This window comes from Hyperolius riggenbachi, chromosome 1 (assembly GCF_040937935.1).
Source record: "Hyperolius riggenbachi isolate aHypRig1 chromosome 1, aHypRig1.pri, whole genome shotgun sequence".
Taxonomy (NCBI): domain Eukaryota; kingdom Metazoa; phylum Chordata; class Amphibia; order Anura; family Hyperoliidae; genus Hyperolius; species Hyperolius riggenbachi.
In genome coordinates, this window is record NC_090646.1 from 174,143,859 (window position 1) to 174,168,428 (window position 24,570).

At 44.5% G+C, this 24,570-nt stretch overlaps 1 protein-coding gene across 8 annotated transcripts in view; it reads right to left on the bottom strand.

Annotated features, from left to right (window-relative positions):
• Positions 1 to 24,570, bottom strand: part of RAPGEF2 (Rap guanine nucleotide exchange factor 2) — a 417,203-nt gene that overhangs the window by 121,832 nt on the left and 270,801 nt on the right. For 6 of the 8 annotated variants that reach the window (XM_068278847.1, XM_068278850.1, XM_068278849.1 and 3 more), the window contains one exon: positions 22,475 to 22,492. The exons of the other annotated variants lie outside the window; for them this stretch is intronic. In XM_068278847.1, coding sequence (XP_068134948.1) covers positions 22,475 to 22,492 — 18 coding nt within the window. The remainder of the gene's footprint in view (positions 1 to 22,474; positions 22,493 to 24,570) is intronic. 8 annotated transcript variants of the gene reach the window in all.

A 24,570-nucleotide genomic window follows, 5' to 3' on the forward strand; every position in this document is an offset into this window, starting at 1 on the left:
CCGCATGAAAATCTACAATCCCCCAGCAGAGCGAGAAATTTCCGCCTTCTCCAGTGTTTTTCTAGATTTATCTAGAAAAAAGTAACAAAATGGCCATTCATAAAGATTAGAGGAAGCGGTATGTGGACGGGAAATACCGCTTCCTCTGATTTTGCGGATTACATACAAGTGAATGGGATAGACCTCCCAGAGAGAGCAGTGCACGGAGGGACTCTGCCGGCTGAAGTGTTTCCGCATGCCTTCCGACAGCTTACCGCCAGCCTTCAGCGGGAGATCTCCGCTCTTGCATCGCAGCTGGCAAGATTTTTATGAATTACCATCCAGAAGTCTAAAATACTGCTGCGGTATTTTCCCTCCAGGAGTTTTTTCGCCAAACATTTTTTATGAATAGAGCCCTCTGTGTTTAAAGGGGAACTGAAGAGAGAGGTAAATGGTGGCGGCCATGTTTATTTCCTTTTAAGCAATACCAGTTGCCTGGCAGCCCTGCTGATCCTCTGCCTCTAAATACTATTAGCCATAGCCCCTAAACAAGCATGCAGCAGATCAGGGGTTTCAGACTTTAAAGTCAGATCTGACAAGACTAGCTGCATGCTTGTTTCTGGAGTTATTCAGATACTACTGCAGAGAAATAGACCAGCAGGGCTGCCAGGCAACTGGTATTGGTTAAAAGGAAATAAATATGGCAGCCTCTGTATACCTCTTACTTCAGTTCCCCTTTAATATGCAGCCTGCAACCTAACCTTGCATTGCAAGCACTCCAATTTATTCAGAAATGTTTCTGCTGTAATAAATCTTATCTCAGTCAGCCTGGCTCTATTTTTGCAATTACCAATGAAAAAGAAACTTGTCATCACCCCTCCCACATTCCTGCTCCTCACTAATTGGCTGAAGGCAGTTCAGGCTGAGGGATTGGCCGAGTGCAGAAGAAAAACGTACGGGAGGAAATTATATCAGGATTAGCTTCAGTTAGAGGGAATCAAGATGGCAAATGGCAGGAACAGAATTCTCTTTACTATATAAAATACACTGAAATCAAAACATGGACAGTACAATACATCTGTTATATAAGTAGAACAAGTAGTTCTCTACTTATATACGTGTTTTTTTTTCCTGGGATAGTATGGCTGACCCTGCTGCTTTAAGAGAAGGTAATGGGAGGCTGATAGGAGGGAACATTGCAGCAAGCCCGCCTCTTCCTGTCTAAAAATATGACTTAAGCCGCAGTCACTTTTTTTCAAGGAGTGATTATGGGCACCGGTGGAACAAGGAAAGGAATGGAGAATGCTCAGAGGTATGTGGATCCAGAATGTGCTTACCTTTAAGTAGCTTTGCCTCAGGTCAGGATTGCAGTGATTTCTTTTATAAGTTAAATAAGCTCTGAATAAGCCCAATGGACTTCTGGGAAAGATCGGCCAGAAAGTACTCTACCATTCAGTGGCAAAGATCTGCAGCCCTTTCCAGGATCGTGCCAGAATGTAGAGTGGCTGCTGAAAGGCTATTCATACAATACACATGGCTCTGTGCTATTGTGGTGGTGCACAGTAGGGTGTGGTTTCATTCAAAATGACTAAAGGGAAGCTCCCCAAAAGATGTGTAAAAATACAGAACAAAATTTTTCTGGAGCCTATTTTGAATTAAACTGAGGTCAGGTCATTAGAGGCTCATCTCACATTGGTTAGGATATGGCAACACTGCCCACTGTGTATTATACACATTCAGTAGGAACATTGGCATAGTGGTTAGCACTCTTACTTTGCAACATTAGGGCCCCAGAAGTCTATCTGCATGGAGTTTGTATGTTATACCTGTGTTTGTGCAGTTTTCCTCCCAAATTCCATTGGTAAATTAGGGACATTAGATTGACTATGGTGGGGATTAGATTGTGAGCTCCTGAGGAAAAGTTAGTGGCATGACTTGTTCAGTTAACTCTTTAAGGTGCAGTGGAAGGTGTCAGCGCTCTTATTAATACATCTTCATAATAATACTAAATGCCTATTGTGGAAGCCCAAGAGTACACTTCCAGTGCATTACTAGTCTCCACTGTGCAGCCATTTAACACAAGCAAGATACCTCTAAGCAGCTCACACAATGGAAAGACGGGATAGTAATTCATCTCTACAAAAGCCTAATTACAGAACTCTAGGGAATGAGAAGTGAGCCAACAATTTCACGTTGTGTGATTACCCAGAATCAGTCTGTCAGCAATCAGTCACACAAAGGCTCCTTTGGTGAAGTAACTCCAAAATCAGAACATTTTTGATTTTAAAAAATTCCTCGCGTTTGATGTATTTATAAAGTCAGAAAGTTAGGAGGCGTGCATAAGCAGAACATACATTACACAGTGTGCACGTGCCACTTTTATGATATTGTACTCGTGTCTATATAATTCAGAGCATTTGTACAACATTGTTAATACAGTTACAAATACAGGTGCAAAGAAAACTTGTACAATAATATGCATGATAGCCTTGGAACTTACACCTTCAAAGCAAATCTGAAGCCAAAAATAACATTCATTTTGTATACATACCTATGTATAAGGAAGGCTCTGAATACCATAGAGCCTTCCCAGTCCTCTTCACCCTGCCGTTCCTGCACCGTCCCCAAGCTATACGGCTTGCTAGGTCAAATAGCTCTTCGGCACTCATTGTGCAGCCTTCAGACGTACTCTCATTCCTAACTACTTAGAAAGACTAACGGATCCATACGGTGCCTGCGCAAGCGTGGACTTGTGGGTGTACAGTACAAATGCACTCATCTTCAAACTACTCAGGGACGTGAGTATTTCCAAGGGCTGCACAAGGAGTGCTGAAGACCTAGAACAGTGATGGCTAACCTTGGCACTCCAGCTGTGACAAAACTACCAATCCCATTATGCCTCTGCCTCCCCGAGTTATGCTTAGAGCTGTCAGAGTATTGCAATGCCTCATGGGACTTGTAATACCACCACAGCTGGAGTGCCAAGGTTAGCCATCACTGACCTAGAAGCAGGGATAAGCAACAGATTGAAGGAGGAAGTGTTTGTAGTCACGTGACGCGGCTTGGAAGCGTGGGAGGCGCCGTGGGACGGATGAAAGAAGACGCATGCTGGGTAAGTTTAACACCCATTCGTATTTCATCCATTTTTAATCCGTCACTCATCCCGGTCTAGAAGTACAGGTGGCAGCTACTGGGAACTGCATGGGAATAATGGAACAGAGCGAGGATCGGGAAAGCTCTATGTTATCCAGAGTCTTTCCTCTTCATAGGTATGTATAAAAACTGAATTTTATTTTGGCTTAAGGTTTGGTTACATTATCATCTCCCTCTTTATCTAGTCATAATATAAAAAGAAAAAAAGCCCTTAATACCTATATTGTGATAAACTATACTCCACTTACTCCTTCTCCGCCTAAGCTGCCTCTAAAAGAGAGGGAATGTCCGAGCTGCCAATAAACCTCTCTTCTGTTGGGGTCACTATTGCCAATGAGGATGTGATGAAGTTATGATAATATACAAAAATGCACCTTGCCCATTATCTTAGCACAGAGGAAGCAGTGGCTGTCACGTGACCACCAGGGTTTTCATCAGACTGACAGTAGTTAGGTACATTCTTTATCATTTACACGTAAAATTATAAGACTAGAAAGGGATAAAGAGGTTATTATAATAAAAAAAAATAACTGGACGGGGCCTTTAAGACAAAGTCAATACAGCTCAATATATTCAAGAACCCCATTTTCATTGAAAATAGCAAGACTCTGCAAGGTTCTTTGCAATTAAATGCTATTTAGAAATACTGTACCTTTCCATGTCAATCTGCAGCCAGCTATGATTTGCTAAAACTGATGCCTGACGGCAGTTGAAGGGTGCAGAGTCAGTGGGAGAAAAGGTCAGCAGACAATTCTCGCTAATCACATCTTAGAAATCCCCCTCCTATTTATCATAATTTGTATACTTTGGAAGAGCCATTGCATATTTTTTTTTCCATTACCACATTTGAAATTTACCTCGTGTCACCATTGCCTGTTTTTTGGATGATTGGTGAAAATGTGGTAGCCTTTTGCTGCTGCCTATGGATTTTGCTATGTGGCAGATTCAGCTTGTATGTGGTGGACACCAGTTGTAATTATGCCTACTGTATCAGTTCAATGTATATATACAGAGGGGTTATGACATTTTTACCTTCTGCATAGGTTTTAGTAATGTGATTTTTTTTCTTAATGCTGACAATTTCCTGTTCTATGTATGCATCCATTTATTTATTCACACATAAATGAAGACATCCGTGTCTGCACTGGCGAACTCAGGGGGCTATTCCGGGTGTCTGGAACCTCCCCCCTGCACTGAGCTGTGTATTCAGCCAGGGAAGCCCGCATAATATAAACAGCCTCATTCTCCCTCCCTTCTTACTTCTGGTGCCTCCCTCCAGCTAATAGAATGAGAGAGGCAGCGAGCTTTCCCTCACAACCCTCACAAGAAGATGCAGCCTACAGTGAGAAAATGTTGATTATGGAGTCCTGGACTCTCCACAGCACAGAAGTGTCAGACATGATGAAATTAGAGTGCAGGCAAGCTGGTAAATATGCACAGCATGATGCAGAGCTTGCCTGGACTCAGGGTCTGTGGGCAAACATCTGTCTGGTCTCTCCCCATTGTTATAATGACTGCATGTGTGGATAAGGTGTGGATAACAAGCTGAAAAGTTTTTGACAGTCCCTAGACTCCAGGAGGGCTTCTTTCTGACTTGTGTGAGAGACTGACAGGGACAGGAGTCCGATTACAGGCAAGTAGCCTGTGTGATGTGGGACTTCAATACAGATAAGTTCTCTGCTCCATCTCCGGGGCTATTCTCAATTTCTCCACTCCTCTCTCTGGGCTAGTGCAACGCCAAAATGACAATAGCAATCGCTAGCAATTTGTGAGTGTGATTTTGTGAAGTGATTTTCAGAGCGATTTTTGAATGAATTGCTCAAAAACATGCTACATGCAGTATACCTGCGATTTTGAAAAAATCACAACGCTGCTGTGGGAACACCCACATAGGGTAACATTAGCCAAGCGCTTTTCAAATCACTGTTGATTTGAAAAACGCTCAGAAGCACTCTTGGTGTGCACCAGCCCTCCCTCATTCACCTTTGTTTCCCTCTTCCCCTAGAGCTGACTGTGTGTTCTTGTCTTACAGGAAAGCTAAATAAAAGTGCAATCCTGGTGAGGCAAAATATTATTATTTAGTATTTATGTAGCGCCGACATCTTCCGCAGATGCATATATCCCTGCATCATATGGGTATCGCTTGCGCTATGTGACACTATGTAGCATATTCCACTGAATTGTCCAAACTAAGTCTATCTCCTGTTCCTCTCTTGGGGAGTTGTTCCAGCGCTGTACCCCGTTCACATTTGCTGCTACCAGAAGCCCTCAGAAACACTAGTGTCCTTGAGTACTTCCAAAGATAGGCAGCTCCGTAATACGCCAGCGCACTTTTGTGCATGGGCAGTATGGAGCCACCTGTATTCGGAAGCACTCGGGACATACGTGCTTCTGGACCTTTCAGGAACCCCCCCCTTAAAAATCCTGCGTTTGCCCCTGGTCTGTATAGAGATCATTTTTTCCCTGGTCATGCGTGTAAGCAGTTAAAAAGTACATGCAAATGTTCTACAGAAAACACCATTCATTTTACTATGGAGAAGCAGGCCAGTCAAATCTACACGAAGCCCTTTATTCAAATAAGCAGAGCTCCTGGAAAATTGGTCATTTCAGCAGTGTTATGTTATACTTTCCACATGAAACAAGTGTAAATTTCCCTGAATATTCCAGTGTGGAGTCTGCAGCAGAGCGTTCACATGGCAACCTCGGCTGTGTCACTTGTCCCACCCTGCCAGGATTCACACAGCTATTAATTCACTGCAGAGCTGAGTGATTTGTCAAATAAAAAGAATGCTCTTAATCCCAGCCTCTCTGATAAGAGCCTCCAAGGTCCAGTGCCGAGAGGACTTCACAACCATATTAACTTCCTACTCCTCAATTCCAAGCTTGCACGTATAGCTAGGTTTATATTCTTTTGCCAATAAATAGGATTTTTATTAGTCAAAAGCATTACTGGCACTTCCATCAGGAGACTCTGCCTAGGCAACAATCTCAAGGCGTGCCTCCCAGGAGCATTGTGGGAGAGTGAGGTCATATGTAACATGTAAAGCATGCATGCAGAAAGGGACAACATATATGTTGCATCATAAAATAGAAGATGCCATTCTAAGCCCTAGCAGCAAAACTAATATGCCATGTCATCAGGATCATGGAGATTATATTTGCAGGTCTCATCTTACGTTATTTATGGAGTTAGATTTGTTTTGGCTGGGTCTTTTTACTTTGCCTAATAACATGTAGCTCCAGTTTGATACTTTGAGACACAAACTCACCCTTCAGTGTTAGGGCTAGTTCACACTTGCTTTAAAAACGTATCCGTAGCTACGTTTTTTGTCCCGGACAAAAAACTGAGCCACGGATACCAATGTTAAAAATAGGAACAGTACACACTCAAGTTAAAAACGTATCCGCGTGCGATCCGCGGAATACGTTTTTAAACCCGGAACGCAGAGTCCGGACTTGCAGCATTTTTCACGGACCCGTATACACGTACGGGTAGTGAAAATCAATGGAGAAACGGGCCTCCCTCTTCACTGACATTTTGGGACACTGGAAACGGATAAGTTTCCAGTGTCCCTTGGTGAAGGATGGGGCCGCCATGCTGGAGGGGGTAGCAGCCAGGACGGGGGGCTGCGGGGAAAGCGGCGGCCAGGGGGGGTCACACCGCCCCCCCCCCTTGCTCACCTGGGTGCCCCCCGTCCCCGCTCCCCCTCCAGCTCGCACATAATGTAATAAATTATACCTGAAGTTCGGCGAGCCGGGCACTTCCGCCCACACCGCTCGAGTCACTTTCTGCAATGCCACCCTCTGAGGGCGGCATTGCAGGAAGTGACTCGAGTGTTGTGGGCGGAAGTGCCCGGCTCGCCGAACTTCAGGTATAATTTATTACATTATGTGCGAGCTGGAGGGGGAGCGGGGACGGGGGGCACCCAGGTGAGCAAGGGGGGGGGGGGCGGTGTGACCCCCCCTGGCCGCCGCTTTCCCCGCAGCCCCCCGTCCTGGCTGCTACCCCCTCTAGCAAAAAAAACAAAAAACACGCAAACGGATCCAGAACGTGTGCTGCAAAAAAGGCAGCACGGATCCGTTTGCGTTCCGGTTTTTTAAAATCGGAGCCCGGACCGCGGATGCGTCCCGCACCCGGAGCTAGTGTGGCCCTAGCCTTACTCGTTTGGAGCTCTTCTTTAGCTTGCTGGTCTCTATGGAATCCAATGGTAAGATGCTACCCAGAGCACAGAAGCAACAGTTAGGAGCACAAACCAGACCAGCCACAAAATACTAAATACACTAAGAGCAGAAAAAGCCACCGAAGAACAGAAATTGGTGCTAGTCTAGTTAAGTCTAGTTGAGGGAACCCAGCGGGAAACTGCAAACCAACAGCCGCTAATTTGTACAAAATAGAGGACAAAGAGAGAAACACGATCCATGACACCAACCAAACAGATTTAATAAAGATGGAAGTCGAAACAAGTGCCGTGGCCGAAGACATGTACGAGGGTCCTGGTGTGCAAATTTAGAGTTGATGTAATGAATAGTATTTCCAGAGAGCAGGGAGTGGCCGATGGTCTTTCAGGTTAAACACAAAAGGCATTTCTGCAAAAATAAATATTCTATATTTAGGAGAAACCTGCAGTCTCTTTTAACCACTTCACCCCAAGGAGGTTTTTACCCTAACGGACGAGAGCGATTTTCACCTTTCAGTGCTCATCCCTTTCATTTGCCAATAGCTTAATCACTACTAATCACAATGAGATGATCTATATCTTGTTTTTTTCACCACCAATTGGGCCAATTTTTGGGGTTGATATTTGTTTCCAGTAATTATTTAATTTTCCATGCATTTTAAAGGGGAAAACAAGGGAAAAAATGAAAAAAAATACACAATTTCTCCAATTTCATCCCCTATTTTTTTAATATAAATACTGCTACTGTACATAAAACCCACACATTTTATCTGCCTATTTGTCCTAGTTATAACAAGATTTTAATTATGTCCCTAGTACAAAGTATGGTGACAATACAGTATTTGGAAATAAAGGTGTATTTTTTTGGTTGGGTTTTTTCACTATTTGCATGTGCAGCAGCAGTGCATGACATTTTAAAACGTCCTGGAGCCATTAATAAGAGGCTCTAGCAGGATGTTTTAATACGTCTGAATGTCACGAAGTGGTTAAACTCTGTTGTATGATTTGTATTGATGACGAAGCCCCTGTAGGCCTTAACAGACTATAATACTAATAACAGATATTCATATGTCTGTGCCTTGACACTGCCATGGTGTTATTTCCTGTATATCAGGATGAGAAGTTTTCCTGTACATGTTACATCACGCCTAGTGTTAATATAATATATGCTACGTAATCAGCTACAGAGCATATGCAAATAAGTCTGGCAGCCATACAAGAACTTATGTCTGTGAGAAACATAAGCTACTCACTGATTGACCACATGCCATAAATCAAATTACTAAGTGCAGTAGCCAGTTACAAGGAACCTATCTTTAAAGGTGCATATACACTTATTCAATTTCCCACCGATATACAGCAGATTTGATCACTGATCGAATCTGCTGTGAAATCGATACGCAAATGCTGACCTATTTCCGTCCGAAATTGATAGCTCTTGTCAATCCGTCTGTGCAGAAAATTTTGCTCGATCGCCGGCGGGTCGGGAGATCGTCGATAGCGGCGTTAGAATGTCCGACGACCGATGCTAGCGGCAATACATTACCTGTTCTGCCGGCGCATGTCCCCGCTGTCCATTCTCCGCACTGGCATCGCCACTGTGGCTGATCTGCACCGCTCCGGCTCCCTGGACTCCGACACACCAGCTCAAATCTCCAGCTCACCACGTGGGAAGGTGTCGCCAGGCCCTGCAGCAACCACACCGGCTCTTAGCCGCTGCTCCAGTCTCCTGCCGCTAAGCCGCTTCTGCCCGGCATCCAGCACTTGCTCTTAGCCCATGTGATGAGATTACAGCCATGTCTGGACCCGCACACAAACAGCTCTCCGCCGCTGCCGAGACCAGGTTCAGCATCTGCCCTGTCCACAGGCACGGTAGGCAGCTGATCCCCACACAGCCCTGGTCCCTAGTGTTCAAGCTGCCCAGCATGGCCTCTGGGAACCGTGCTCTCCTCCACTACTGCCAGAGCCCTCCCACCACAGTCTCAACAGGTACAACGTAGGGCCAGAAGTTCTGCGCTGCACCATTGTGCTGGGTTTCCCGTTCCCACAGCCCCATGGTTGGACTCTTAGCCACCTTACTGGGGAAGCTGACCAGGCCTCAGTCAGAAAGGACCCATGCTCTCCTCCACCGCCACCAGAGCCTCTCCACCACACGTACAACAGGGGTACCAGAAGTCCTGCTCTGCACTACCACTTTGCCTGCAGCCACTTTGTCACACATCAGGCCTCCAAAATGTCCGACTGGGCCGCACGGACGGCCACTGGGACATTAACCAGCCCACTAGCCAGCTACGGCAATGCCCAGGGACTATCTCTTTCTCTTCTCTACTTTTTGTTTTTTATTTTTTCACTTCTCTTCTTTCTCCAAGGCCATTCCTAGGGGCATCCGAATAGCTGCAGAGACGTCGAGCGCTGCAGGGAATGTGGCAGCTCCGCTCACATAGCACTCGGATGACCCCTTGGGATCCTCCACTAAGTTCTATTATGTATACGCTTACCATGTAATTTATATTACTGTTTCGGGGGCTCTCCCCTCTGCGCTCCCCTCCAACATTGAATAGTTTGTGTATGCAGGCGGCGGGCAGCGGCAGATAAATACCTTCCATGTGCTCCAGCACGAATGTTTCTCCCTCTAGTGTCTGACGCGACTTCCTGTATGAACAGGAAGTCGCGTCAGAGGCTAGAGAGAGGAAGGTTATTGACTGGATAACTGCTGTAATGTTGTTCCCGTATTCATTGCCCCTGTCTATATAAATCAATGCTCACTCTATGATGCCAAGATCTAAAAAATTTAATTCTTATTTATGTAAAGCAAAATCTCAGGCAAAAGTTGTAATAGGTTTGGAAAAAATAGAGTGGATTCAAGTTTTTTTTGTTTTTTTTTTGGTAACTTGTACCCAGTTGTTTCTCGTTGTAGTCACTCGTCCTCTGCTGACTTTTATATGAACTCTGGTTGTCTTGGGAACAGAAAGAAGAAAAAAAAATTCAATTGGGGGCTCTAACTCTTCCTACTTCAACAAAGAAGTTTAATTTATTGTGGTCTCTGTTTTTGCTAAAATATGTAAGGAGCCAATGCAGCCTCCTTTATGAAATTGCTTCCTGTGCTAACCCTGTGCCTCTGAGCTTTTCTGGATAACCCAGAATGAAAATACAGATGAGCTGTTAGCTCTCCTGGCTGCAGAGCTTTGACATGTACAACTGAAGCCAAAAGATCAGTATGGCAGATGGGCAGTGTGGATGTCTCATGGCGACCAATAAAGATCACCACGGACATGTCTCCTAAAGATCCCAGAATGCAATCTTCGACCTTACAGTACAGCTTTAAAGAGGATCCGAGATGAAAAACTAACTAACAAGTAACTTGTCTATATATCTTATCTAAAGTTTAGATTGTTTACACAGCAAATGTAGCTGCAAACAACTTCAACAGATTATGATTATTTCTTCCTGTGATACAATGACAGCGGCTATGTTCTGTTTGTAAACATTACACACAGGCAAGCTGATTTGCATCTCCAGCCCTCAGCCCTTGAAAACCTAGTTCCCCCAACTCCTCTTTGCCTCTGAAATCTCTGACTAGTAACACCTCCCCCTCCTCCTGCCCAGACTGAGCTCCCATAAGCCCTTTCTACTGTCTGCAAATGCCAAGGCACTCTGAAAAGCCGTGGGCGAGGCTTATTTAGTTTATAGGAAATTAGAGCATTAAAACAAAAAGTTTTTTGCTTGAGGAATGACCTATAATACTATATGAAAGGAACAAAATTATGCAATGAGTAAACGTTTATCTCTGATCCACTTTAAGGTCCAAACTGTTGGCCAAGGTATCATGTCCCAATCCCTGCTAAGCAGGAATTGAAATTCCATTGTAGCTTTAGAAAGATGGCAGCCTCCATAGTCTTTTTAATTCCACTTTTAAAAAATACAGGTAGCTGCATCTAAATAAATGGTACTAGCACTATAATGAAAAAAATTACATTTTCTCTTAAAACTAGAACTGCATGGAAAGAAATCACAAAAACTATACCTTTCACTACTCTATAACTTCCAAATAAATGGATAAGCAGGTCTGGCTCTAGTGATCTGGAAGTTGAAAGAGGGGTGTAGAGGAGAAAAAAAAAAAAAAAAAAAGTATTTAAAGCTACAGGACTCATCAGCACATACAACCCCTTTATTGGGCTTCTGTAGTTCCCTCAAACCATGTGACACACCTATCTCTACACAGTAACATTTCTCTAGGCTACAGCGAACAAAAACAACAGAATGGTTAATTACATCTGGTAAAAAGCCTGTAACAATTCGCACCATATTCTTTATTTATAGGACTGTAATTCATCACATTAGCTCACTGCAGTCACTTGTAATTGGTTACAGCCTCTTCCTTTCATGAAGTGTTGTAAGATATTCTTACGCTTCAAGGGGCGGCTCCATGCCACCAGCTCACAAACGCACTCAGTTTTTTTGGAGCTTTCATAGACCTCCCTTCTAAACAGACATTTTCACAGCCAGGGCACAAAAGTTATATGGGCAGCAATATTGTGTGATGAGATTCAATAAATGAAAAGCTTCACATATTTAATGAGAAATCGGGAGGAGTGAAGGGCTGTAAGAAATCCGAGACAATCCTATAAACAGACATGTTGCAAAGGACTGTTGGGGAGCTGCTACCATAGACACTCATACAGATGGATAGTGATTAGCAACAGAAACTAGCCCGCCTTCTCATAACACAGACTTACCATAAAAGCAAATGAGCTAAGGTTTGTGTATCACTGACCACATGGTTTCCTGCACAAAGGTAAAAAGCTTGACAACTAACTTTATGTGCAATATAATAGATGCATACAATCACATAAGGATTTGTCTTTAACACATATAGGCATAGCAATATTTCATATTGAGTCTAACAGTAAGTACCCATACAATGACTTGGCAATTTATTCAACAAATAAACCTAAAAAGAAAAAACAATTTCCCTCAATAGAAATGACAACACCTGGAGTTACTATTACTTTTAGCAGAAACAACTTGATTTATGCATTATGATGTCTGCCATTCTCTGACATTGAGAAGGAGATATTTTTCCTGCTTTGTCAGCACATTTTGGTTTTTCCATCGTGCAATGTTTGAGGGGTTTCTTACATGTAAAACCTCATTCAAATGACTCCAGAACATCTTAAAGGATATACGTAAATCCAAGCTTTGACATGGTCAATTCAGTTCATTATATTGCCCTTTCCAGCCATTTCTTATTGAATTTACTGGAATGTGCAAGGTTGCTGTCAATCTTCCAACAGCTGCTTATGGGAGCAGCCAATTAAGATACCAGTATGTAGGAAACTAGTGTCCTGGATGAGAGATCCAAGCTTGGGACTCTGGAACTTCAAGGTAAGAATGCTATCAACAACTGAGAGCTACCTGCTGGACCATATGGTAAATTATGGGGTTCCTATTATCTCACCTAAGCACATTATTCCAGTACTCAACCCACCCAGCGAAGTTGCTCTTTTCACGGTTCAACACCTTCTCTCCTTCATAGCAGCAGAACTTGTCACAACTTTACAAAAACTGTCTATAGCTACCTCAATAATGGGGAATGAAACGAACAGCAGTAAAGTAATTACAAGCAAGCTGTGACATGGGGACATTCTCCGATTAAACGTTATTGTTCGCTTACGGTTTCTTATAGGCTAGCAAGCAATTATGCTAATTTCCATACATGCCTCTGTGCCAGTAGCCTGGCTAGCACCAAGGTTTAATGGGAACCCGAGGTGAGAGGGATATGGGACAAAAAGATAGAGGCGCCAAAAGGATAAAAGGGACTAAATGAGCTTAAAAACCAATTTGGTAATAGAGGAGGCAGTGGTGGACTTACCCCCTCCAAGCAGAACACACGACTGTAGATTTTCAGTCAAAATTTTTCAGTCAAAAAACTGTCACAGAGGCGCTCAGCTTTGATGTTACTAGCAGATGCTTTTTTACGCCTATCTGTATTGCCTGAGGAAGCAGGTTTAACCTGCGAAACACGTTGCCCTTTATTTTGGAGTACCCGTTTTTTGACTGAAAATCTACAGTCGTTTGTTCTGCTTGGAGGGGTAAGTCCACCACTGCCTCCTATTACCAAATTGTTTTTTAAGCTCATTTAGTCCCTTTTATCCTTTTGGCGCCTCTGTTATCTTATTGCTACAGTGAGTCCACCCCAGATAGCGACTTCTTAATCCTGAGTGGGGTCAGGACGATCTCCCCACCTGCCTTGACAGTGGTTGCCTAATGGTAACCCTGGTTTGTAAGTATTACATTTTGAATTACTCTATAAATCTTCCATTACCAGTACATCCTACACTACATTGGGCTCTTGGTGTTCTCTTCTTCTGAGAGGGATATGGTGCTGCCATATTTATTTCCTTTTAAACGATGCCAGTTGCTTGGCTGTCCTGCTGATCCTCTGCCTCTAATGCTTTTAGCCATAGACTCTGAACAAGCATGCAGCAGATCGGATACTCTGACTCACCTGTCTCAGGTTTTACTGGATTAGCCATATGCTTGTTCCAGGGTTTTGACTCAGACACTACTTATGCCAGAAGATCTACAGGGTTGCCAGGCAACTGGCATTGATTACAAGGAAATAAATATGGCAGCCTCCACATCCCTCTGCCCACGGGTTTCCTTTAACCACTTGATGACCACAGTGTTAACCCCCCCTAATGACTAGGCTCTTTTTTGTTAAGCTGGGCTGTGCAGGCTTTTCAGCCTCCTGCACAGCCCAGCTATGGAGCACAGCGATCAGAACTCCCCTCCTTTTTTGTCCCTAAGGGGACATGCCGTCCGATCGCTGTGGCTGTTTTTTTTGTTTGTTTTTTTTCTAAGCCTATGAGGCCGTTTCTCCCTCCCTCCCCTTTCCTCCTCCCCTCCGTGATCTTTATGAAACAGGACGGTGATCCATCCTGTTCTGCCTCTCATAGGCATCAGCCTATGAGAAGACGGCGGATCCCCGGCCAATCAGAGGCCGGGGATCGCCGATCTCGTACAGTGCTGCCGGGGACAGCAGCGCTGTATGGATGTAAACAAAGGGGATTTCTTTCCCCCTTCGTTTACAAACAGCCTGCTAGCCGCTGCTAGCAGGCTAATCACGGGCAGGGAACGATCATGCATGCGGGTTGCCGTTCCCTGGGAAACTGCAGCCCCAGGACTTGACGCCAATTGGCGTTAGGCGGTCCTGGGGCTGCTGCCGCTGCCATGCCCATTGGCGTTAGGCGGTCCCCACGTAGTTAAAGTGGACCCGAACTCTTGCACAGGACAGAGGGAAAACGTAGAGAAATGCACCCTGAATGTATTTAGAGAGTTTAGCCTGTTCAATTACCCCTTATTGGAGTCTAATCACAAGTTGTAATTTGATTCTCCCCAGTGTCACATGACTGCCTATGGCAGATAAGCCTATTTGAAAGCACAGGCTGCAAACAATATGTCTGTTTCCATGAATCAGGAAGTATAAACAGTGCAAATTTATTTTAGGATTTGTATCAACTGTAACAAATACATGTTTTTTGTTTAAAGGTTATTATGCTGTTGTGTATCTTTTAGAGCAGAGAGGATTTCTGAATTCAGGTCCGCTTTAAGCTGCTAGGCCACTTAGTTCAAATTACACACGCAGTTTAAAATAACAGGAGTAGCAAAGAATAAGCAACTTGGGCTGTACTGGGGATAGAACAACATCAGGAGGAGTAGCAGATACTTCCAGCCAAATTAGAGCCCATATGATGGAGACCATAGTTTTTCACAACTCCCATTTTCACCAAAACTCAGCAAGCTGTTTTGTATGGAGCTGTTCTTTAAAGTGAAATGCCCACCGAGAGGATTTGCAGGTCATCACTACTAGCACTTGATATAAAGCAATGCATGCAAAATGTTACCATGTACCATTTTTATCTAAAAGTGCCTATTAACACAGAAAAGCAACCCTCGTATGATAGTTTTTGTACCGATAGCAACACAGGCGGCAAACCAATGAATAACAATAAACATACTGGCAGCTCCCATTAATTCAGGAATGTTAGACTATAACTTATGTAAATCAGCAAACTCCCCATCTAGTGCTTTCACGTGACTGAACAGCACTCACTTATAAAGTATTCCTTTAAAGGGAAGGTCCAAGCAAAAAAAAAAAATGAGTTTCACTTACCTGGGGCTTCTACCAGCCCCATGCAGCCATCCTGTGCCCTCGTAGTCACTCACTGCTGCTCCAGTCTCCCGCTGGCAGCTTTCTGACCTCAGAGGTCAGGGCCGAATTGCGTACATTTTTACACATTCCCGCTAGTGCAGGAACATTAACGCATACATTTTTACGCGTTAGTGGTACAATGCGTACATTTTTGTTCCTGCACTAGCTGGAATGCGGAAAAATGTATGCAATGTGGCCCTGACCTCCGAGGTCAGAAAGCTGCCAGCGGGGGACTGGAGCAGCAGTGAGTGGCTACGAGGGCACAGGATGGCTACATGGGGCTGGTAGAAGCCCCAGGTAAGTGAAACTCATTTTTTTTTTTTGCTTGGACCTTCCCTTTAAAGGTGATTTAAAACTGGATGACGTAATGAATTATTACAGGCAAATAGATGTTGCTTTTGCTAATACCATACATGAATACATTGCGTAGTAACTACAATTATAAGTATAATTCTTATTACATGTAGGTTTTCTTTTTCTAAACTAAACTTTAAACCATAGACAATGGTGAATTGCAATTAACAATTTGTCTTAGGAACACTTGAGATCAAAAGAGTGACAGTTATAAACATCAAGCCTCTACTTTTCTTTGAGCTGGAATTACAGTCTGGTAGAACATGCAATTACAAACCAGTCTCCCAAGTCATTATTGACTATACAGTTATCCTACCTACCTTTGACCCAAAGCATTACCGTGCATTGCTCTTTCACATCTGCTATTTTTGTTGGACAGCCGCACCATAAAGTAAATTTGTAGTTTCTGTTATTGAGTTACTGGACAGAAAGTCCTCTACTAGAACTTATTTCTCTGTTACAGTGACTGGACAGTGTACTGGTTAAGGGCCTTCCTGTTCAGTAAGCCTGCATTTTAGTAGGACACCTTGGGCAAGGCTTCCCACTGCTACTGCCTATATAGTGCATCCTAGTGGTCGCAGCTCTGGCGCTTTGAGTCCACCAGGAGGAAAGCACAATATAAATACTATGTGTCTTGTTAAATCAAGTGACATGACACAGATCTTCCAGATTTCAATATATTATTTGCTTTTCCATCAATAATTCATTAGAATTACAATTTGCATTTTCATCGATAAATATTTATATATTCCGATACCTTTTTGGAATTTTTTTTTTTTAACATACCTAAAGGACCACTATAGCGATAAATAAAGCACTAGTACTATTAGTACCTATGTTTATCTCATCATATCACTTCAGGTGTGTGTTCAATTTTTAGCAATATATAAAGCTGAAGTAAAAGAACCAATATTTGTTTTTTTTTAACAGAAGCAGAATTTCATTTTAAATTGTAATAGTTTTTGGCTCACTTACTTTTATCCTCATAAGAACCTGAAGCCAGAAGTCTCAATCTACCTACTAATCAAAGCTGCGGCTTCAACATGCAGTCAACTGACAGCCATCACGAGGTGCACACAAACCCCTGGAGGCGTGGCCAGCATAATAACCTTGATTAGCATGTAGATGGAGAATTCCAACACCAGATATAAGGCCACTGGAGATGGCAATGAGGCATCTACCATGTGAGGTACCTCCCTCTCACTTTGCTAGAGACCTGGTTGGAGTTCTCCTTTAACACTAGAATTACCGAGTTTTCTATTTTCTGTTGCAAGGCTAGAGGTGTTATTCACTCCTGCTGAGATGTTCACAGGTCTTCAGGGTTGATTATCTTCAATCTATTGTTGTGCAAACCACCCATTACCTAAGGCCTTGCACATTTGTTTACACAAAGTAGCTGTGTGAGACTTGGATGGAAACCTTCCGACATGCCTGCCGTATCATATTACGCAGCACTGTACAGAGTATATTGTCTCGTCACTAACTGTCCCTCAGAGTGGCTCAAAATCTAGTCCCTGTCATAATCATACAGTATGTCTATGTATGTATCATGTAGTGTATGTATCGTCATCTAGGGCCAATTTTATGGGGAAGCCAATTAACTTATCTGTATGTTTTTGGGATGTGGGAGGAAACCGGAGTGCCCGGAGGAAACCCACGCAGACACAGAACTCTGTTGCCGATTCATGCAGCAAAATGCAATCAGAGGGCAATTGGCACTTTTGGCAGTGTTCCATTGACATGACAAATGATGACAGACTGAGGCATTCCATTGCCATGGCATTGATGGCAGTATGGCAGATACTGTAATGCAATTAGGCTGGCTTTTCACAACATATGAATGCTGTAGAGGTGGCCAAAAGGTGTGATGCTGTCCTGTCAGAGGGAGAGAGGCTGGCAGAGAACGTGGTCATGAATCTGATGGAGCCATTTTTGGATGATGGGAGAAATGTCACGACGGACAATTTCTTTACTTCACTGTCACTGTCGCACAGACTGCTGCGGCGCAAAACAACGCTATTGGGCACGGTGAATAAAGTCCGGCGTGAACTTCCTCAGCTTGCAAACGACACTGCACAGCGAGAGGTATTCTCCACTTCAGTGCTTAGAAGTGGCAGTGTATCCTTGACAATTTATGCACCTAAAAAAAACAAGACTGTGTGTGTTCTAAGTTCCATGCACCAAGACGTGACGATCGGTGATGGCAGAAACAGGAAACCCAACACGATAACAGACTATAACAACATGAAGGTATGTGAATGTGTGTATAATTTTACCATGGCCGTTTCTAGGGCCGTGCGGGCGCCCTGAGCGCTGTTGGGAGGGGGGGGCGCTGTGATGGAGGGGGGAGCCGCAGCCGCGGGGAGGGCAGCCCGACCTCTCCCTCCCTTCCTCTCCCAGGCCGCCCTCCATGCTTCCCCCTCGGACTGCAAAGCAATGGACAGGGAAGCGCTATACAAAACGACTCACCTCCCTAGTTCCAATCGCTGCTCTCTCGCCGCCAGTCTCCTCTCTGCACAGAGTAGACGCTGATACACACACAGGAAGCAGCGTGTGTATCAGCGTCTATGCAGAGAGGAGACTGGCGGCGAGTGAGTTGCGATTGGAACCAGGGAGGTGAGTAGTTTTGTATAGCGCTTCCCTGCCCATTGCTTTGCAGTCTGAGGGGGGAGCACGGAGGGCGGCTGGGGAGAGGAAGGGAGGGTGAGGTTGGGCTGCCCTCCCCGCGGCTGAGGCTCCCCCCTCCATCATGGGGGGCACCTACCTAACCTATACTGGGGCAGCTACCTATCTAACCTATCCTGGGGGCACCTACCTATCTAACCTGGGGGGCAGCTACCTAATCTAACCTATACTGGGGGGCACCTACCTATCTAACCTATACTGGGGGCACCTACCTATCTAACCTATACTGGGAGGCAGCTACCTATCTAACCTATAGTGGGAACATTAACGTATCTAACCTGTATTGGGGGCACCTACCTACCTACCTAGCTAGCCTATACAGGTGACAACTATACTGGCTACCTATATTGGAGGCACCTACCTAACTAACCTATACTGGGGGCATCTACCTATCTAACCTATGCTGGGGGCAACTATTCTGGCTACCTATATTTGAGGCAACCACCTAGCTAACCTGTACTAACCTGTACTGGGGGCACCTACCTATCTAACTTATACCGGGGGCGCCTGCCTATCTAACCTATACTGGGGGCAACTATACTGGCTACCTATACTGGAGGCACCTACCTGGCTAACCTATACCGGAAGCAACTATACTGGCTCACCTATGCCTGGCTCCCTATACTGGGGGGACTTATAGCTGGCTACCTATACTGGGGTACCTATTCTGGGCTACCTATACTGGGGGAATCTATACTGAGTGCAACTAGACCTGGCTAACCTATACTGCGGGCACCCATACCTTGCTTTGGGGGGGGCGCAATTTTTACACCCTCGCCCTGGGTGCATTTTAGCCTAGAAACTGCACTGAATTTTACACCAGTGCTCAGTGGCGTCGCTAGCGCTATTTTGGGGGGCCCATGCACCGAAAATTTTCTGGGGTGCCCCAATCTATTTCCAGGGGTGCCCTGACCAGTTACAGTGGGCGCTAGCACCTAGCGGACACCGCCGATATGCGGAAGTGACATCACTTCTGCATATTTGCGCCCAGCGCCCACTCTAACTGATCTCCAAGGACCCAAGGAACGCACGGATGTATTCCGTAAGAGCAGCAACACGCAGGTGGCCAGTAGCAGTTTTTTACAATATGCTGGACCTGGCGGCGGTGAATGCCTACATTTTGTACAAGGCATGTACAGGGTGGACAGGCAAAAGAAGATTGTTTCTGAGTCTTCTAGCTAAGGAACTCCGTTGCCGATTCATGCAGCACAAGGAAATATTGGCACAAAGGCGGGCTGCTGAAGCTGTTGCAGCTGCTGTGCCAGGGACTGTACAGACAACACAGTGCCAGGTGCAAGAGAGCTGCAGCAGGAATCGCAGCAGGTTTACCTGTGCAAAATGTCAAAAATTCATCTGTGCCAAATGCAGGGACGATGGACACTGGGTCTGCAAACGCTGTAAACTCTGTAAAGTTTGAAACACTGAAAAAGAAAACAGAATTTTTGGTTTTGCGCGATCGTGAATTTTCACGTGAAACGATAACGTTTTCGCGCGCAAACGAGATTTTTTGCGTGAAACCAATATCTATAAACGTTATCGATACACACCAAGCCGCTCACTCCGCTCCTCCAATGAACTTCGCCTGACCGTCCCCCGCATCACCCAGTCCCATGCACGCCTCCAGGACTTCTCAAGAGCCGCTCCAACACTATGGAACTCCCTACCTCCACCCATTAGGGCAGCCCCCTCCTTCAACACCTTCAAGAAGGCCCTCAAAACTCACCTTTTCACTCTGGCCTACCACCCCTCACAATTGCTCTAAACCCACAGCTGAACTCTGGTCCCCTACCTCTCGTGTCCCTACCTCTCCCTCTAGATTGTAAGCCTTTGGGCAGGGTCCTCCTCCTTTTGTGTCCTACCTGATCATGCACCTCCATTACTGTGAACCCATGCTATGCATTTGAGTGAACCTAACTTGCCTAATCTCCATGTTCCCCTCCAGTGACTGACTAAGCATTACCTTGTACTCATACTATGGTGTGTGATCTGGTTTTCTTGTATTCCTGTATTGTCATATTGCTGTATGTCACCCCTAAATATTGTCTGTAACCTAAATTAATATTCAGTGCTGCGTAATATGTTGGCGCTTTATAAATACAATAAATAATAATAATACCTCTCGCTGTGCAGTGTCTTTTGCAAGCTGAGGAAGTTCACACCGGACTTTATTCACCGTGCCCAATAGCATTGTTTTGCACTGCAGCAGTCTGTGCGACAGTGACAGTGAAGTAAAAAAATTGTCCGTCGTGGGTTTATATAAATATCATATGTATTATGGCAATGACAAACCTTAGCAGACTTTGTGGGTCCAGCTTGCGCAGTGAAGCACGAGTGACTTGCTACTGCACTGGGCACCCCAATGACCTCTACCCACACAGTGCACATTGAAACACCAATAAAAGCCCCTTGATTACAGTATCAGTCTGGCACACAAAGAACAGAACTCTCTGGTTGTGGGGGATGGGAGGTAGAGTAAACAAATGCTCAGGCCTCACAGGTAATGGTTGTGGTTTCAGAACAAAAGAAAGAGAACAATGGAGCTGATGGCATGTTAAAAAACTCAGCAGGGGTGCTACTAGGTGTGAGCTTGAGGGGATTTACGCAAATCTGCGCAGAAATGGTAAATCTAGTGTTAAAGTGAATTTCCAAGTTTTAAACTAACGATTAATTACCAAACAGCTAACTAGTCAATCAAGCTGACAGGTATATCAATCTTTAGCCTTCCAAAACTGACAATAATTGTGTGTGTTCACCCCAGGGGAGCTCACGCTATAGTGCAGAAAGAGAAACTGTCTATTCACATTGCAACACTAGAAATTACACAAAGTGAAACAGCAACAAATGACGATGGATGGAAACGCTTCTAAATATCATGACATACGCATCTTCACCAGTCACGTTTGCAATAGGAACCTAAATAAGCGATTCACAAAACAGTGAGGCACAAAGCAACAAAATGACAAACAAAGCCACACCCTTCGCTGTGTACACCAGCAATATAGACTACAAATACAGGTAAGCTCATGCTTCCAGCAGAACCTGTCCTGCTCTCTGAGCAAGCAGGACAGGAAAACCAGCACAGACATGCTTGTAAAAAGGCTCCATTACAATAAAATGTGCCACAAGAATTAACCGATAACAGCCATTGACATGCAGACTTGACAAAGTCTGGCAAAATAATGAAGTTTCACAGAGATGTTGAAAATTCAAAAGGAAAGGCAGTTTTACAGCATGTCTGTACAATGGCCACAAACCAGGGGTAAGCAAACTTCAATACTCCAATGAAGCAATGGGGCTGCACAGCAGTCACCCTGTGTAAAGACTTAGGGCTGGTTCACATGGACGCTTTGCAGGCGTTAGATGCAGCGTTTTTAGGGATCGTGCACCCTCTCTCTCTCTCAAGTGAATGGAAGCGTTTAGTAAGAGTTTTTGCAGGCTGCCTTGTCTTGAAAGCAATATGCAGAATCTAGAAGTAGTTTGCTGTTGCTGGCGTAGCGTTTGAATGCCAGCAAGCGCCACTGAAACCCACTGAAAGCCGTAAAAATTCCCAGCCCTTTCCCTTTACTTCCTGTAAAAGCCCAGAAAACGCAACGCTCTCAAACGCTACACACTGAAAGCCATGAAAAGCCTTCAAAAGACATGAAAAGTTTGGCTGTTAAACGCTGGCGTTCTTGGGGAAAAAAAACAACAACAGTGTTTGATTAAGACGCTGAACAGAAGCTCGGCAGAAGCCCGTGTGAACCAGCCCTTACAATGTTGAAATTTGCTCAGCTCTGATTTCACCCCAGAAATGTTACAATGAATAAAGCAAGCACGGAAGGGAGGCAGACAGGCACTGATGATGGAGGGAGGCAGCAAGGAAGAGACAGGGAGAAAGCAGTGAATTTCAGACATGTAACAGTTACAATACCTGAGGCTTAGTGCATTCCTGTGAGCCAAAATGAAATGAATGCCATAGGAGAGGAAAGGAAAAGATGAAGGTTACCAAGACATGCTATTAATCATCCCATCAGTATGAAGATTGAGTGGAGAGGGGCATAGTAATGAGAACCTTTGTAAGGCTGCCCAATCAGCTCTTCCTCATTTACATAACTGAAGAGCCATGAACCCATCCAAAGAAAATACAAAGGGCCTGGCAAGTTCTAGCCTCTGTCATGCCTCTTTAGCCCTTTCCAGAGCTGTCTTGTAGATTCTCACACAGATCAGATAACACCATACACACTTCTTATATGTAAATATGAAACGGAAGGAGGCCAATTAGTAATAGCTCTACAGGAAAACTTACCATTTACACTGTATTCATTTTCAACAATAAGGATAATTACCGCTGAACATTCAGTGACAGTGTGGATGTGAGCACTTGTGGGGACTGTAGAAGAACCGCGCATTGTGCGCTTCTTTGGGAGGAGGGAGTGAATTTCTCAGCCCTCTGTAAAGTGCAGGGGAATACAGCAAGTCTTCACAAATAAATCGTATTATCCTTAGTTATGGCATTTTACCATCCTACATGCACAAAAGCATTCCTACCTCTTCTATGAATAAAAATCGATCATTGAAGATCTGTCCAGCCTCATTCACACACTATACTGAGCTGAGGAAGATATTCGGGTCCGTCTTGCTTGAAATTCTAATGTGTACCGGTGTTACCATAGTTACAGAGGTTGCTGTAAGATCCAGAAGGTCCAGAATGCTGGATCTTGATGCAACCAGAGACCCCAAGTGCACTGCCCCCCTCCTCACCCCTCCTGCTGGAAGCCACTGCATTGTGAGCTGCATCGTCACCCCTCCTCCACTCCCCATAGCCACAGGCTCGACGTTCAGCTGTCTCGCTGAATTTCACTTTCCTTAAACATGCCGTAAAAGTTAATTGGTAGGCTTAAAAGTGGCCTGAAGCCCTATACACATACACTAGATGGTTCTCAACTGAGGTAGCCGGTCCCAATTCCTCGACCCCCCCCATGTCCAATATGCAATAGACTTGGACCAGCATATCGTCTTGACTGAGCACAGGCCTACCTTATTTTTCTCCCACAGACCGTGCCTTCTTCATAGCCACAGAACACGTTGCCTAGTCTAAGTCCATTGTTCCCCTCCTTGCTCCTTCTGCTGAAAGCCACTCCATCGTGCGCCGTGTCAATCTAGTCTTGTTCAGATCCTTCTGATCCAAGTGTTGTACTAAGTCCTACACTTTAATCTCCACTAGTACCACATAATAAACATATTATTTGGCTGCATTTGGACTGCTAATGGCTGTACTGCCACCAAATCCTCTGATCCAAGTGTCGGACTAAGTTCATCACTTGGATATCCTCTGACATACGGCATGCAATTATATTTTACGTCAGCCACTTTTCCCAAGGAGGAAAGTAAATGGATTGTGTTCCCACCGATCCTCACATAGATCATCCATGTCTACAACCCTTCAACCAGTGATCAGTGGTTATTCATATTTGCAATCAAGGATGCTCTGAGCTAAACTAAATAACAGCAGCTCGACTAGCATGAAAGTATCAAACAATTAAAAACAAAACACAACATACAGATACTAACTCAACAGCTATCTATTTCCAAGTTCAAGCAGTAACCGCTTTCAGAATATGCAGCAAAATTTGTACCTTACCACCAGGAATACATTTTATTTTAGTTTTGGACAGGACGGAAAGGAGCCAAACTGAAATTCTCTGCTTTTTTATTGCTATTTGTGTCCTGCAGACAATGGAGAAAGCAACAAATAACTTTCTTACAGCATACAGGACTGTTTTATTGCGGTTGCTTATTTTCTGTCTTGGGGACCACCGGAGTGCACATTATGCACAGGGATAGTCTCTAGCAACCAGTTGCAGTGTATAATTACTAGTGCTATAAAGGAGCTGCCATCACTGGCATTGTCCTTATGAGTGTTGAAGTCTAGCTGAAGTTACTAGCGGCTGAAGCTCAGTTGGAGTGCCTGAGTCGCCTGTGTGATACAGCTCTAGTCTGTCAGACAATACTTCCAACTGCTATTAC